Raw genomic sequence first — 18,000 nt, forward strand, 5'->3', positions numbered from 1 at the left:
GTTACCGGCAAGTCTCTTTACTCGTTCCGTAATACATCATCTTGCAACTAACTTATTAGTTGCATTGCTTGCAAGGCTTAAGTGATGTGTATTACCGAGAGGGCCCAGAGATACCTCTCCGACAATCGGAGCGACAAATCCTAATCTCGAAATACGCCAACCCAACATGTACCTTTGGAGACACATGTAGAGCACCTTTATAATCACCCAGTTACGTTGTGACGTTTGGTAGCACACAAAGTGTTCCTCCGGTAAGCGGGAGTTGCATAATCTCATAGTCATAGGAACATGTATAAGTCATGAAGAAAGCAATAGCAACATACTAAACGATCGGGTGCTAAGCTAATGGAATGGGTCATGTCAATCACATCATTCTCCTAATGATGTGATCCCGTTAATCAAATTACAACTCATGTCTATGGTTAGGAAACATAACCATCTTCGATTAACGAGCTAGTCAAGTAGAGGCATACTAGTGACACTTTGTTTGTCTATGTATTCACACAAGTATTACGTTTCTGGTTAATACAATTCTAGCATGAATAATAAACATTTATCATGATATAAGGAAATAAATAATAACTTTATTATTGCCTCTAGGGCATATTTCCTTCAGTACCTACAGAAACAAATAAGAACCTCGCAACCAATGCGATAAAGGGGTTGTCAATCCCTTCACGATCACTTACGAGAGTGAGATCTGATAGAGATGATAAGATGATATTTTTGGTATTTTTATGATAAAGATGAAAAGTAAAGATTGCAAAATAAAAGGTAATAGAAATAGCTTATTGACGGGAGATAAATATAATGGAGAATAGACCTGCGGGCCATAGGTTTCACTAGTGGCTTCTCTCAAGATAGCATAAGTATTACGGTGGGTGAAAAATTACTGTCGAGCAATTGATAGGAAAGCGAATAATTATAAGAATATCTAGGCATGATCATGTATATAGGCATCACGTCTGTGACAAGTAGACCGAATCCTGCCTGCATCTACTACTATTACTCCACACATCGACCGCTATCCAGCATGCATCTAGAGTATTAAATTCATAAGAATAGAGTAACACATTAGGTAAGATGACATGATGTAGAGGGATAAACTCAAGCAATACGATATAAACCCCATCTTTTTATCCTCGATGGCAACAATACAATACGTGTCGTTTCCCTTTCTGTCACTGGGATTGAAGACCGCAAGATTGAACCCAAAGCTAAGAACGTGTCCCATTGCAGGAAAGATCAATCTAGTAGGCCATACCAAACTGATAATTCGAAGAGACTTGCAAAGATAATAAATCATACATAAAAGATTTTAGAGAAGAATCAAATATTGTTCATAGATAGACTTGATCATAAACCCACAATTCATCGGATCTCGACAAACACACCGCAAAAAGAGTTACATCGAATAGATATCCAAGAAGATCGAGGAGAACTTTGTATTGAGATCCAAAGAGAGAGAAGAAGCCATCTAGCTAATAGCTATGGACCTGAATGTCTAAAGTAAACTACTCACACATCATCGGAGAGGCCATAGATTTGATGTAGAGGCCCTCCGTGACCGATGCCCCCTCCGGCGGAGCTCCGGAAAAGGCCCCAAGATGGGATCTCTTGGGTACAGAAGGTTGTGGCGGTGAAAATAGGGTTTCGTGGTGCTCCTAGAAGTTTTCAGGGTATATGAGTATATATAGGAGGAAGAAGTAGGTCGGTGGAGCCACAAGGGGCCCACGAGGGGGGAGGGCGCGCCCAGGGTGGGTAGGCGCGCCCCCCTGCTTTGTGGCCTCCTCGTTGGTTGCTTGACGTCCACTCCAAGTCCTCTGGATCACGTTTGTTCCAAAAATCACGCTCCCGAAGGTTTCATTCCGTTTGGACTCCGTTTGATATTCCTTTTCCGCGAAACACTGAAATAGGCAAAAAAAATTAGCAATTTGCACTAGGCCTTGGGTTAATAGGTTAGTCCCAAAAATAATATAAAAGTGTATAATAAAGCCCATTAAACATCCAAAACAGAATATATAATAGCATGGAACAATCAAAAATTATAGATATGTTGGAGACGTATCATGGGCCCGTAAAAAAGAGAAGATGCTATGCTATCGTTGTGGTGAACATGGGCACTTCATTGCTAAATGCGTTACTAAGCCTTGCGAAACTTGCCTCAAACCGATGCATGCTACGAGGGAGAGCCCGTTATTGCGTGAACCGATGCCGGGAGTTACCATTTATGGTGTGTACTGCGCCGAGTTGATATTTTTTGAATCTCCTACTGCTATGGAGATCCTAGAGGTGCCTCAGAGCGCGACCACATGGGTGGTCAAAGTGACTAAAGGTGACTTGTCTGAGGCACAGATCCTGCAGAGGCTAAATGAGCTGGCTCCAGGTAACTTTCAGTGGGAGCTTATTAGACTCGAGGCCAATATGTACAAGGTTGACTTTCCTTCTGCCGAGGACTTGCAGCGGCTCCTGAGTTTTGGGTTGTGCAGAGTGCCTGGCACTGAGCGCAATCTCGAGTTTCACGAGTGGAAGAAGGTCGAGCCGAAGGGCAAGCCTCTTACTCAGGTTTGGCTATGATTCTCGGGGGCACCATCAAAGCCGTTGAATGATGTTCGAGTCGCGGCTAGCTTGGGGACACTGGTCGGGAAAACCGAGAGGGTGGACATGCCCTTTACCCGAGCTAACGGGGTTGTCAGATTGCTTGTGAGTATTCTGGATATTGAGTACGTACCCGACATGGTTAAGTGGACACATAAAGGCGTGCTATACAACCTCGAGGTTGAGTTTGAGGACACCGATCTTTTCATTGAGGCCTTGGCAGGGAATGATGTTGATACGCTCGACAAGGATGATGGATCGGGCAACAAGGAGGTGCGAGAGGATGATCGTGGGCGAGATGCGTCCAACATCCGGGTTCCGCCACGCCGGCGCCCGGGAAAGGGACTCCACCATCCACTACTGCACCCATGAACACGCTAAGATTTGGTTCATTTGAACCGGCTTCTGCTCCTCCTAGACTGTGGAACGATCGAGTGGAGTGTGATGATTTATTGGAGCACTCGCTTCCTCCCCTGGATTTTGCTGCTACTGATGCATCTGTGGGTGGTTGTTCGGATGAGTTTGTCACTGAGATGACCTCGGTGGAGGGTGCACCGAAGTCAGCGGCAGTGACCGGTCTGGGTTCTGAGCTTCGTTTCGAGGGTGGGGAGGAGCATGGGCACGCGGCCCTTCGTTCCCCCACTCGGAGTGTTGCTTCACCACCGGCGAGGACTCCGGCGATGGATGGTGCGGTGATGGCCGGGCCACGAGCTAATGCTGGGGCCGGATCGGGAGGGGGAGCGGCCAGAAGGTCTCCGCCCCGGCCTCTCCCATGGCGCCCTTGGTTGTGGCGGCCCCGCAGCGTCTCCTGGCTCCGGGCGCTGGACGACGCCCACCCGGAGAGTTGCTTTGCCGTAGGTGACGAGCCCGACATTGGTTGATACGGTGATGGCAGTGCCACCTTCCAGTGGGGGTCGGGTTGGGCGGAGGGTGCGGGCAGGTGGCCTCCGCCCTACCTCTCCCTTGGCGCCCTTGGATGGAGCATTTCCGTTGCGTCCCCTGGCGCTGGACGCCGGCCGATGCCGCTGTGTGCGCCGGGAGCTTCACCAACACGCGACAGTACCCCGGTTGTTTCAGCTATGTTGAGCCCTGTTGGGGGTTGGGCAAGAGGCCTTACCCCCAAACGGGGCAATGCGGGATGAGATCATTGCATTTGGAGGGATCCCGGATCCTGTAGCCGAAGGTCGACGGATGAGCTGTCGCCTCCAGGATCAGCCGAATGTTGATGACATGCAGCTAAGGTGCGCTATGCGGGTGGCCAGGCTTCGTGACATTGAGGTCAGTACTGGTATGCCAGTCAATACTTCCAACTCTATTTTGCATTTTTCCAATGATGAGGTTATTCATAATGCAAATCAGTTAGGAGTTTCACTAGGTAGTAATGGTAATGAAATCTCTAAATCCGTTAATGATATCCTGGATCTTGAAGCGGAGCGCACTTTAGAAATGATGCGAAACTTAGCGGTTGTCAAACCCATGAACAATTCCTACATAGATGCATTGGGGTCAGGATACTTGATAGTTTTTGTGCGGATCTTGCCCCACCATTGCTTGAGACAGAGGAGGATGAATGCTCTATCTCCCGAAGGGATTCTACCCTTGTAGATGCTCAGGAGGTTAGGTCCACGGAGCTCGGTTGTGAGGACCGGGTGGAGGATCAAAACAAGCATAAGTGGAAGTGGAAACGAAAGATTTATCCAGCTTCTATTATGCGTAGAAGTGCTAGGATCCGTACTACTAAAAAAATTCATGATGAAATATGAGAGGAATCTTTTGGAATAGCAGAGGTCTTACAGACTTGGCTAAAATAAGGTTTCTAGTGGATGCTTTTATCGAACACAAGTTGGATTTTATCACACTCTCTGAAACTGGAAGGGACAACTTCACCCCCCAGTTTCTTAGTACTTTATCGGGAGATGTTGATTTCGATTGGCATTGCCTACCTCCGAGAGGAAGATCCAGTAGGATTTTACTTGGGGTTAAATGCGATACGTTGGAAGTTCGGAATGTGGTCATGGGAGATTTTGCAATTAAGTTTTGGGTTAGATCGAAGGCCGATGGGTTTAATTGGGCATTGGTGGCGGTGTATGGCGCCGCGCAGCTAGAACTTAAACCAGATTTTTTTGGCTGATCTTGTCCGCATTTGCGATAGCGATCAACTCCCAATTCTGGTTGGGGCGATTTTAACATCATTCGGAGGAGGGAGGAAAAGAACAATGATAACTTTGACAGCAGATGGTCGTTTATGTTTAATACTTTTATCGAAAGCTTGGATCTTAGAGAGATAGAGCTTTCTAGTAGAAAATTCACTTGGGCCAATACATTGCCAAACCCGACGTTTGAGAAGCTGGATCGTGTCCTCGCTAGCGTCGAATGGGAGCAAAAGTTTCCCCTAGTAACAGTCCAGGCGTTATCGCGCGCGATCTCCGACCATACCCCTTTGCTGGTTGACTCTGGTGAGGCAACGCATGTGGGAAATAAAAACACTTTTTCTTTCGAATTAGCGTGGTTTGAAGAGAAGGCTTCCTGGATCTGATAGCAAGAGAATGGGCTAAAGATTCAAGAGGGAGGTCCAATGTTGAAAGATGGTAGAATAAGATAAGGCACCTACGAAGTTTCTTACGTGGGTGGGCCAAGCATTTGAGTGGGGTATATAAGGTCGAAAAGGAAAGGCTCCTTACACTTATTCAATCCCTAGATTTAAAAGCTGAGTCCTCCATTCTAGATACCAGGGAGCTGGAAACTAAAGTGGAGGCAGAAATGAGACTGAAAGAACTTCTTCGGGAGGAGGAATTGAAGTGGGCACTGCGAGCTAAAGTCCGCAAAATCGTCCAAGGGGATGATAACACTCAATTCTTTCATATGATTGCGAATGGCAAGCACCTCTTTCATATGAAGAAGAGAATATTTCAGCTCGAGCAGGATGAAGGAGCAATTTTAGGACAGGAAAACCTAAAATTATACATCACCAATTACTATAAGCAGTTGTTTGGGCCGCCGGAGGATAATTTCATATCCTTGGATGAGTTCAGGGTTGAGTATGTCCCTCGACTTGCCGTGGTTGAGAATGATATTTTGACCGCTCCATTTTCGGAGAAAGAGGTGTTTGAAGCAATTTCACAAATGAAGAATAATAAAGCTCCAGAGTCGGATGGTTTTCTGGCGGAGTTTTATAAGAAGTGTTGGCATATTATTAAGGGGGATTTGCTACCGATGTTCCATGATTTATTTTCTGGACAGCTTCAGTTGTTTCATTTGAATTTTGGAACAATCACTCTGCTTCCTAAGAAAATAGAGGCCGTGAGAATTGAGCAGTTCAGGCCGATCTGTCTTCTTAATGTCAGCTTCAAAATTTTCACCAAGGTTGGGACTAATAGGCTGATTTTTTTTGAAACTATGATGATTTTTATAGCAAATTCGGAAACTATACACCCTAATGGAGAAAAATCAAAAGTATCACCCCGTCGGCCTCTTGTTGGCTGAAAAGGGACTTTTCGGCCTCCTGTTGGCCGAAGAGTGACTTTTCGGCCAACAGTTGGCCAAAAAGGACTTTTCGGCCAACGGTTGGCCAAAAAGGACTTTTCGGCCAACGGTTGGCCAAAAAGTACTTTTCGGCCAACAGTTGGCCAAAGAGTCCCTCTTCGGCCAACACCTGCTCTACTTTTTAGAAAATTCATATCAAATAGGATTTTTAGTATTTTAATTTGATTCTTTTTGCATTAGATTAGAAATTTTACGAAGTTTCTGTAGATATCAAGTTTGACTAGATTTGGAAGTTTGAATTTGAATTTTCATGAATTTTCTCAAATCACTAGATTGCCTATAATTTGAGATAGGAGTATTCTTTTTAGATGATTCTTTTTGCTACTGGTTCTTTGTGACTTTGTTTATCAGTAGTAATTAATTGGTGAATTTTAGGATTATTTAAAATTAGGTTTTTACGTCATTCCCTCCCTCCATTTTCTCCCGCCATTTTATTTCTCGCCATTCTCTCCCTCCATTTTCTTTCCCGCCATTCTCTCCCGCCATCTTCTTTCCCGTTATCTTCTTTCTCGCCATCTTCACTTCTCAACTTATAAAACGAGCCTCATGGTGTCCATGATCGTAGATAACATCGTCTGACATGGTCTGTGTCTCCTGCGTCGGTGCTGCTGGTGGAGTGTGAAACACTGTCTAAGAGAAGTCATAAGTGTTTGCAGCTTCGTCGTCATCATCGGAGAGTGTTTCACACTTATGACTTCTCTCACACAGTGTTTCACACTCCACATGAAGGCATCATCGTCATCCTCCGTCGATGCAGCACTCCTTAGTGTGGCGGGAGAGAAAGACGGGAAATAAAATGGCGGCAAAGAAAATGGAGGGAAAAAGATTGCGGGAAAGTATTTTTTGTCATGTATAAAACGGCAATGGTTGTACGGGATTTACAAGGCACTTTTAAATATAAACTCCTATGAAGCTCAAAACAAGTTTTCTAGTAGGATAAAAGAAATAAAATAATAAGTGAAAAAACTAAAGAAAAAATTTTAAGCAATTTAAAATTAAAAGAAATAGCATAAAACCTAACAAACACTTAAAACAGAACTGTTTTCATAAAAACCTAATTTTAAATAATTATAAAATTCGCCAATTAATTACACTACTGATAAACAAATTCACAAAAGAACCCAGTAGCAAAAAGAATTCATCTTAAAAAATACTCCTAACTCAAATTATAGGCAATCTAGTTATTTGAGCAAAATTCATTGAAAAAATTAAATTCAAACTTTTTCAAATCTAGTCAAATTGGATATCTACAGAAACTTCATAAAATTTCTAATCTAATGCAAAAGGAATCAGATTAAAATACTAAAAATCCTATTTGATATGAATTTTTTTAAACAATAGAGTAGGTGTTGGCCGAAGAGGGACTCTTTGGCCAACTGTTGGCCGAAAAGTACTTTTTGGCCAACGCTTGGCCGAAAAGTCCCTTTTCGGCCAACAGGAGGCCAACGGGGTGATACTTTTGATTTTTCTCTGTTAGGGTGTATAGTTTCTGAATTTGCTATAAAAACCCGAATTTGCTATAAAACTCATCATAGTTTCAAAAAAAAATCTAATAGGCTTACCCAGATTACGCATTCTGTGGTGCAGCCATCCTAGACTGCTTTCATGCCGGATAGAAATATCCTAGAGGGGGTTGTGGTCCTACATGAAACACTCCATGAAATCCACGCGAAAAACTAGATGGGGTAGTTTCAAAGTGGATTTTGAGAAAGTGTACGATAAGGTCAAATGGCCATTTCTTCAACAGGCCTTGCATATGAAAGGTTTGATCAGGCTTGGAGAAACCAGGTAGAATCTTTCACACAAAAAGGGAGTGTTAAAATTAAAGTGAATGATGACATAGGTCATTACTTCCAGAGACACAAAGGTCTGAGGCAAGGAGATCCGATGTCACCTATTCTGTTCAACATAGTGGTCGATATGTTGACAATTCTAATAGGAAGGGCTAAGGATGTTGACCAGGTAGGTGGCCTCGTTCTGCATTTAGTTGATGAAGGTGTATCCATCCTACAGTACGCTGATAATACTATCATCTTCATGGAGCATGACTTGGCAAAAGCAAGGAACATGAAGCTGGTGTTATGCTTGTTCGAACAATTCACCGGGTTAAAGATTAACTTCCATAAAAGCGAACTGTTCTGTTTTGAAAGAGCTAAAGATGAACAAGACGCTTACAAACAATTGTTCGGGTGCGAATTGGGGGCTTTACCTTTCACGTACCTGGGTATACCAATTCACCATCGCAAGCTTACAAATAGAGAATGGAAGTGCATTGAGGATCGATTTGAGAAAAAACTAAGCTGTTGGAAGGGCAAGCTTATGTCATACGGAGGCCGACTAATTCTTATTAACTCGATTCTCACGAGTATGCCTATGTTTCTCTTGTCCTTTTTTGAGGTACTAGTTGGAGTCCCAAAAAGGCTTGATTTTTATCGATCGCGCTTCTTCTGGTAGAGTGATGAACTCAAACGAAAGTATAGAATCGCTAAATGGGACATCATCTGTAGGCCGAAAGACCAAGGAGGCCTTGGCATTGAAAATTTAGAGGTGAAGAACAGATGTCTTCTCAGCAAGTGGTTGTATAAGTTATCTGTAGAGACGGATGCCACATGGGCTCAGATTCTCCGTAATAAGTACCTTCAATCCAAAACCTTGTCCCGGGTGACGGGGAGGCCGACTGACTCGCCTTTTTGGAAAGGGATAATGAGAGTAAAAACAGCCTTTTTCAACAAGACAAAGTTTATAGTTGAAAATGGTGCTACCACGAGATTCTGGGAAGATACATGGCTAGGGGAGACGCCCCTTGCAATCCAATATCCTTCTTTCTATAGTATTGTTCAGTGAAGAGACGCTTACGTTGCAACAGTAATACAGACCACTCCTCTCAATATTCAATTTAGGAGGACGCTGGCGGGAAACCGTTGGGAAGCCTGGCTCCATCTCGTGAGAAGATTGATGGATGTTCGGCTATCTCAACAGCCCGATCAGTTGTGCTGGAAACTAACTAGGAAGGGAGAGTTTTCGGTTAAATCCATGTATTTGGACGCTATCAACTCTAGCTCTATTCCTCGTTCAAAACATGTTTGGAAAGTCAAAGTACTTTTGAAAATTAAAGTGTTTATGTGGTTTGTCCATAAACAAGTCATTTTAACTAAGAATAACTTGGCTAAACGCAACTGGACAAGATCTACAATATGTAGCTTCTGTGATCGTGATGAATCCATCAAACACCTTTTTCTTGACTGTCCTTTGGCAAAAAATTCGTGGTGGTCGGTTCACATAGCATTTAACATTACTCATCCGAATACCATCAACACGTTATTTGGGACGTGGCTAGACGAGATAGATTCGGAAACAGCGAGACACATCCGTGTAGGAGTATGTGCTTTATTATGGGCAGTCTGAAACTGTAGAAATGATTTGGTTTTTAACAGAACAACAAATATTCATTTCTTACAGATCATTTTCCGAGCCACTGCACTGATCCGTATGTGGTCGCTACTCACTCCGACGAAGCCCAGAGAGCGTATGGTTACTGGATCTATCCAATGGGAGATGGTAGCACAGGTTATCTTCACCAGTTTGGATGACGGTCATGTAATAGAACATGCATTTAGTATTCCAATATTTTTTATGCCGTCCGGTTGTGGTTTTCCTGTATTTTGTTTGCTCTTTGTGAGCTTTTTTTTCCGTTCTTTTTTTTAGATCTGAAGACTTATGACCTCTCGAAGGGCGAGACTTGAAGGCTTATATTAAACCTTTTGTTTATTAATAATATGGCCGTATGCATCGTTCTGATGCAGCAGAGACCCAGGATCAATCCCTTTAAAAAAAATCCACCCAGTGGACGTGATCGCCAGCCATTGGCCCCTCCAATTTCCGGCCAGCCAACCGCGACCGGCCGAGTTTAGCTTCCGTTCACCGATCCGGCACGCGCGAGGCCACGGGACTCACGCGCGACGCGGGGCCAGAAGCCGCTGGCTGGGCTCTGTGTGTCTCGTCAGAGATATCCACTTGTGAGTTGTGAGTTGCTGACAGCCACTTGCGAGCCGTAATTCGCAGCGGAAAGCCGTTTTGATGCCGCGTTCGCACAAGGTGCCATGCTACTACATGGCTTCAAGTCGTGACTTTGAAGGCGTCGCGGTAAATAAAGTAGTAGTACCAAGTTGAAGAAGCGCAGAAATTTAAAACCGGGGGATGGGAGGCACAAAATATCTTGCGGACTACGGATCTCTGTGTCATGAGTGGGTGGGAATGATGGCCTTATCTCGCCTGATCTGTGTATCAGTGATTCCTTCCAGGAGAGAAAAACCGAACCGGATTTGATGCTGGACTAGAAGAAACCAACTCATCTTCCTAGTGCATACAAAATTGAACTGGATTTTATGCTTTTCTTAAAAAATTAATTGAGGCACAGATATGTCATGAGTTGTATTTCAGAGCGAATAACAAAAATCAAGAAGTTGGGGGGTTATTATCTTACTTCTCCCCCGAAACTGGCTTCTGCCGCGCGCATGAAAAAACGCCTTTTTAGCGCGCGCGACCGAATCGGCAGCTCTAGCAGTTGCGTAAAAATCACACGCGCGCTAAAAAGCACTCCTCGTGCCGAACAGAACGGCATCACCCGCTGCTTTTTCCGGGCGTCCGCTAACGCGTGCACGACAGAAAGAAATCGCGCGCGAGCGAGCAACCGCCGCTGAACTCTGTGCCCGCGCCCGCTTTCGCCCCGCCCCGTGCTGCGTCGGTGACCTCCAGCCATGGACGGGCGCGCCGACATCCCCCTAACCCCTCCATACACTCGTGACCTCTCCGCCGCCGCCGCCGCAAACCCTGGCGCGGGCTTGACCTCCTCCGCCGTTGGTGGCGCCGCTGCGGCTCTGAACACCGGCCTCACGCGCGGGCTCTTCATGCCGCCCCGGACAAGCATGCAGGGTAGCATCGCGCCGCTGCCCGCCGCGAAGCCACGGAGCTCCGCCTCCAAACGAACCATGGCAGCCACCGCGATCGCGACGGCGGCGGCGGCGGCTACAGCGTCCCAAAAGAAAAGGAAGGTGGTGATAAAGAAGAAGGCAGGAGTGAGGCCGGCCATGCCTCCGCCTCCCGAAGCGCCAGAAACCACGCAATTTGTTGCGCCGGCAGCCGATGCACACATAGTGTGATGAAATGCCCACCAGGTATAATTTTGGTTTTGTTTTGTTATTGTTGACAAATGTGGACATATGATAGATTGATTACTTTTCTTTTGTCATGCTACTTTGTAGTTTCAATGATGAGGCATATATGTCGACTATGGGTGTTGGCTCCAACAATTGGTCTCAAACCAATGAAGTTGATGAAGACGATCATGAATATGAAGTGGATGAGGAGGGTGAGGTTTTGATCGATCCACCGAAAGGAAGGGCTTCCAACTACACCGTCGATGAATACATCTTGCTTTGTGGCACATGGTTAAATGTGTCTATGGATGCCACCGTTGGAACGGACCAAACTAGAGATACATATTGGCTTCAGATGAAGGAGTTCTTTGACACACACAACAAGAGTGGAATAGAGCGCACCGTAAGATCTCTTCGCTCCCAGTGGTCGACGATCAACAAAGATTGTCAAAAGTGGGTGGCGGCAATGACGGCGGTGGACAAGATAAACCCAAGTGGCACTAATGATAGATATAGGGTGAGTGCCATTTCCCATGCCTGCCATGCATCCCATGCTCATCATTTCTTCTATGTTCATGCTTCATCTTTTGTGTTTCTAGTGATAACTTGTTCTTTTGTTTGTAGCTCAATATTGCACAAAAATTGTTACGAGGAGAAGAGAAGAAGACCAAGAAATGCAAGGTGAAGAAAGGGAGAGCATTTTTGTTGCCCCATTGCTACGAGGTGTTGACGGATGAAGAGAAATGGACAAAAAACATGAAGACAAACACAATGCAACTATTGATTTGGATGATGATGACAATGAGGCATCAAGTGATGGCGGCAAGAGGAGCCCTACTAGGAACTCAGTTGCCTACTCCAAGCCAAAAAGACCACAGGGAGAGAAACTAGCAGAAGAAGAAGAAGAAGAAGAAGAAGAAGAAGAAGAAGAGATAAAGAGTGCTATGGAGGCTATTATGAAGGCAAGAAAGGAAGCAAACAAGGAGAGGAGGGTGGCAAGGAGCCAAGATCCAGCGGCCGAGGAGAGGAGGGTGGCGGCCAAGGAGAGAAAAGTGACATTGAAGGAGAACAAATTGGCCATGGAGGAGCAAGCAAGATTATTGGAATGGTAGAAGTACTTGTTCTTCATGGACACATCCAACTTCGATGAGAGGAAAAAGGAGTGCATCAACCTTTGCCGTGATCAAATCTTGATGCAAAAAAGAATGATGTGCATGGGAGGCATGGGAGCTTCCATGGGTGGCATGAAAGCACCTATGGGAGGCATGGGAGCTTCCATGGATGGCATCGAAGGCATGGGAGCTTCTATGGGAGCTACCATGAGAGACATGAGTTTTGTGTCTATCATGGGAGACATGGGAGCACCTACGGGAGGCATGGGTGGCATGGGAGTTTCCGGTGTGCCTCACATGCCTTCGCGTGATGCCTTTGTTGATAGTGCAAACACCGTCCCGAGTTTCCAATGAAGGAGAGAACAAACAAGAGGATGGAGAATCAGAAGAAGAAACGAACGAAGAAGAGGAGGCAAATGAGGAGGAGAAGATGGGGAATGATTGTTGATGTTTAATTTGTTTGTGTGAACTTGTTTGTCATAAACTTGGTTGTGATCATCTTGTTTGTGGGAACTTTGCATTTTTTGAATTGTGCTATGTTTCTCATTGATGTTTGAGATCATCTTGTCTGTGTGAAATTTGCATATTTTGGATGTTTGAGATCATCTTGTATGTGTTGTTTGTGCGTCGTGCTCTATTTTACTGCACCTGCTGAAGCGGCACACTGGCGCTTTTTGGGCGCCTGCTGAAGCAACTGAGTAGTTCGACATTGTAAAAAACTTTTAGCGCGCCTGTTGGAGATCCTCTTATATATAAAGCAACCATCAACTAGAGTACATGGCAGAACAGGGTAGCCCTCAAACAATGTTGATCCTAGAATAAGCGTATCACGAAGGACACGACTAGGCTACCAAAAGAGAGTCGAGATGGACTAAGTACAAAGCCACACAATGCCCTAAAACATCTAAGCTTCACGACAACGCCCTAAAACACCTAAGCTGCATGACAACACCCCTAGGAGGGAAAACAACGCCAAGTGTCAAAGCTGCCAAGTCCAAACGGACAAGAGTTCTCACCTGGAACCTTGACTCGGAGAAGAGCACCTCGACGACATCTTCAGGATGAGAGCGGCACTCGTGCGCGTCGCTGTCATCGGCGACAAAGCACGGAGCTTTCGATCGGCAGTTCTACCGTGCCACCATGAGGCCTCCAGGACACACGCGGCGAGACCAGACCCCCCAGTTCCTCGCCTTCTTCGTCGTGCGAGCCGTCCGCGCTGCTGGCCTAGATCTAGGAGAAGGGAGGAGCTACCACCACCCGTGCCCCGCTATCGAACATCAACCGTGGCCGCCTAAGCCACCACGATTACCTCACCAACGGGCGCATCCACCGCGTGATGGGCTGAAAGGATCACGGGAAGATGAACTTGCCCCAGCCCAAGACCCTTTCCACAACCCAATGGATCCACACCTTTAGGAATCTAGAGGAGGTTGCCGAGTGCCTCGCCCCCGGCCGGTGGTCGTGGTCGCCCCTGCAGGGCCAAATCCGCGCTGGATCTGTGCCCTCAGTGCCGCCCATGCCCTAGCCCCCAACCCGACGCCATGCCTTGGCCTCCCACCATGCAACCACCACGGGGTGGTCGCCTGCCCGCACCACCGCCCGACCGAGAGCCCAGCCGCCACCCCACCCCACCCCGCACCAGCACCACGCCCCCGCTGTGCTGCCACACGCCAAGAGAGGAAGAGGAACCTGGCGCCGTTGACGCCAACCGGGCTTCGCCCCGTGATGGGGAGGGAAAGAGAGGTTGGAGGAAGCGACCGTGGGTTGGAGGCTAGGGTTAGCCCAACGCCGCTCGCGAGAACGACACAGGATGTTTTTTCAGTCTACGGGCTCATTTTATTATCTCACTTTACCATGACCTTTGAGGTTTGCAACAAGGAACCATATATTTTGCACTAACAATCCGCACACAGCCAAAATATACAAACTAGCTAGTTTGATTGTAGTATATCTGACGTTCAAGGCCCGCTCGTTAGATCTAACGTGTAAATCCGCACCACTGGTTTCACATGCCCCCGGGTGCCTTCCGGTACATGTGAGGTGGGGGAAGCCCTAGTTTGGGATTGATCGTATTTGGTCACCCTAACTCTAGGTGGGACTCAGTTTAGGTGGCTCGACGTTGGTGGCGAGGCGATGACGTCATTAGTGCCATGGAATAACATCTTCCCGTCATGTCCTCGTCCCGAGGGTGCTGGTTGATGTTGGTAGAGAGTTGGAACTTTAGTCAGGGCAAAATCTTGGTTCCTATTTTTTCTCTAAGTTTCGTCCAGATGGTCTTGAACGACTTCCTGGCGGAGTGGATGTGATAGTTCTTGTTTTTATCTTCTGGCCTTTAACGTCTGGTGATGCATGACCAACTTCACCTTCATTGTGAAGGTGGTGACGTAAGGCCTTACCGATTCAATATGGTCGGATATGAATTGTTGTCTAGCCCCTTTGCCACCTTCTTCTCTGCGAGAGCAATCTAATGTCCAGTTCATTGTCGCTGATTTCTTCTAGCCCCGACAGGCAATTGCAACAACACTACCTTATCTTTGATTGTCTTTCACAAATCCAAATGCGGCATCGAGCATTGCTCACAGCGCACTGGCGACAAGTGTAGAAGGAAGACAAAGTTGATATACACAAGAACATGTGTGTTATTTTCTGCTTTTGTAAGGATGGTCTTGCAAGGGTTGGAGAATTTTAACATATGGTCATGGCCTTCTCGTGGGGGTGGGGGGGAGGTACCAAGTCATAAAATGCACTATATTTAGCTTATATTAAAATTGGAAATTTCAAACATACAATTTGGTATTTTTGGCAGTAATCATGGTGCAAAGCCTAATTTAGGAACGTTATTGTGGTTAAATTAAATAATAAAACTGAATTAAATTGATTTACTAAAGATTTTTTTTCTGTACTTAAAATGAGGTTACAACCCCTGCTAAAAAGTACCTTCATTTCCACAATTATAATTGGAGAAGAAAGAAAATACAAGCGCTAGCATTACTAATAGAAAAAAAAAAACATAGTAGCTAGAAAAAAAGGAAAAAAAAAATATACCCGCCACTCCCCTTAATCTAGTACAGTGTTACAAAACTGTACGATTGCCCCATATATGCAGCTAATAAAGAAGACAGTGATGTTAGGCACCACAGAGCGGGTCAAAGTAATTTTGTAACAATGACATATTGACATCTCTGGGCCTGTCACGCGCACAAAAAACCAAATCAATAAAAAACAAAACCTAGCGGCTAGAATTATTAGGTGCCTCTCCTTTTTATCCGGTGCGGCGTGGATAATTGGGCACATCATCACACTATTCTACACCTCCAAAACGGAAACAAAACAAAACTCTCTCGTCGCCCACACCACACCAAACCAGACCAGGAAAGAAATCCAGAGGGGAGCAGAGCAAGCGAGGGGAATAAAGCAGAGGAGGGGAGAGAGAGGTAGCCAAGAACGCCATGGCCTCCGCTGCTTGCTAGCTAGCTAGCCAGCCAGCCAGTAGTATATAAGGAGCGGCACCGCCCGTGCGACCCAGGCCCCAAGGCAGTCGTCTCATGCTCCGGTCCACGCATCCCCTCAGCCCCAGCAGCAGCAGCAGCAGCGGCGGCGGCGGCAGCGGAGGTAGCAGCCCGGCCCCGGCGTCCAGCTCCGGCGAGGCGATGGTGGGGGGCGCGCCGAGCGGGGCGAAGCTGCTGCAGATCCTGAACGTGCGGGTGGTGGGCACCGGCGAGCGCGTGGTGGTGCTGTCGCACGGCTTCGGCACGGACCAGTCGGCGTGGAGCCGCGTGCTGCCGTACCTCATCCGCGAGCACCGCGTGGTGCTCTACGACCTCGTCTGCGCCGGCAGCGTCAACCCGGACCACTTCGACTTCCGCCGCTACAACAACCTGGACGCTTACGTGGACGACCTGCTCGCCATCCTCGACGCGCTCCGCATCCCGCGCTGCGCCTTCGTCGGCCACTCCGTCTCCGCCATGATCGGCATCCTCGCCTCCATCCGCCGCCCCGACCTCTTCGCCAAGCTCGTCCTCATCGGCGCCTCGCCTAGGTGGGTGGTCAATTATAGTTTTTCGTTTCCTTGCACCGTTGCACGCGACGCGCGGCGAACTAACCGACCGGAGTAATCAATCAATCGATCGATCGATCGAGCAGGTTCTTGAACGACAGCGACTACCACGGCGGGTTCGAGCTGGAGGAGATCCAGCAGGTGTTCCAGGCGATGTCGGCCAACTACGAGGCGTGGGCCAAGGGGTACGCGCCGCTGGCGGTGGGCGCGGACGTGCCGGCGGCGGTGCAGGAGTTCAGCCGGACGCTGTTCAACATGCGGCCGGACATCTCGCTGCACGTCTGCCAGAGCGTGTTCAAGACGGACCTCCGCGGCGTGCTGGGCATGGTGCAGGCCCCCTGCGTGGTGGTGCAGACCACCCGCGACGTCTCCGTGCCGGCCAACGTCGCCGCCTACCTCAGGGCCCACCTCGGCGGGCGCACCACCATCGAGCCCCTGCCGACGGAGGGCCACCTCCCCCACCTCAGCGCCCCCAGCCTCCTCGCCCAGGTGCTCCGCCGCGCGCTCGCCCGGTTCTAGCACCAGAAAAAAGCAAAGAGAGAGAAGAAATTACTGCCGCTGCCTGCTGGTTTCACCGGCCCGCGCGTACGTACGGGGTCTACCCCGTATTTTCTTCTCTGTATTTTTACCGCATCGATTTTTACTTGCCTCAAAAGACTCGGAAGAAGATGCCAGGAGCCTGTCCTGTAGCACGTACTATGAGCACTCGAAATATTTCTCGAGGCGTACGAGTACTCATCAGTTTTCATCTCTATCTTTTCGCCGAGAAGAAAAGATTTGTCTTTTCACTGCGTTCGCACTAGCACCGGCGACGTCTCGTGAATGGACTGGCGGGTGGGCCTGCCTGGCGCCACGTGGCGGTGACAGGGGCGCCGCACCGAGAGTTCGAGACTGTGCGCGAGCTTGTCTCCTTGCTCTTCCTGTCCCGCCCACTGCCCATCCGTAGTAAGACGAGGCCCGCAGCCGCGCTGCTGCAGTGTTATTCTTGGTTTTCAGTGGTAATTTTTGCCTGTGCTAACTGCAGCGGGGCCAGTGGTATCATCCATCCATGTCATCATTTACTATGTCTGCCTAAGCATAATCACATTTGGATAAGCGATCGCACCCCGAAACGAAAAGGATGCGTTTGGATAAGCCCGTCCTGGAGAAGGATAGAGCCGCTCTGGTCTACTCCTATGGATGAGTATAACGCGTGGCGGTCGGTTGTCCACGTCGTGCATGGCCCATCCTATCACCATGGACATGGAGTATCGTGTAGCGCGGATAACGAAGTTGACCTAGCTCCCATCTAGGAGCCGAGCCGAGCGTACGCGTACCGAACTGGCCCCGGTGCGGCGCACCCGGCCGGCGGTGACTCGTACTACGCGATCATCTTGTCATCTGCTCGGGCGTGACAAGACATTCGCAGGCAGCGGCGTGTCGCGCTGCTCCACTGCACCTACCAGAGTACTTTACTGGGTTTATTATCCAGCCACTATCTCCGAGAAATCTCATTTTGTAACATCAAGTTGCACGGGGTACGTACGTACTCTTG

General features: G+C 47.7%; 1 protein-coding gene across 1 annotated transcript; it reads left to right on the forward strand.

Moving 5' to 3' along the window:
- Window positions 1-15,750: 15,750 nt before the first annotated feature.
- LOC125552570 (strigolactone esterase D14) lies at window positions 15,751-17,218 on the forward strand. The gene is made up of 2 exons (XM_048716172.1): window positions 15,751-16,448; window positions 16,553-17,218. Exons 1-2 carry the CDS (start codon window positions 15,955-15,957, stop codon window positions 16,983-16,985), a joined length of 927 nt encoding a protein of 308 aa, XP_048572129.1. The 5' UTR covers window positions 15,751-15,954; the 3' UTR covers window positions 16,986-17,218.
- Window positions 17,219-18,000: the final 782 nt, after the last annotated feature.

This window comes from Triticum urartu, chromosome 4 (genome assembly GCF_003073215.2).
Source record: "Triticum urartu cultivar G1812 chromosome 4, Tu2.1, whole genome shotgun sequence".
Taxonomy (NCBI): Eukaryota; Viridiplantae; Streptophyta; class Magnoliopsida; order Poales; family Poaceae; genus Triticum; species Triticum urartu.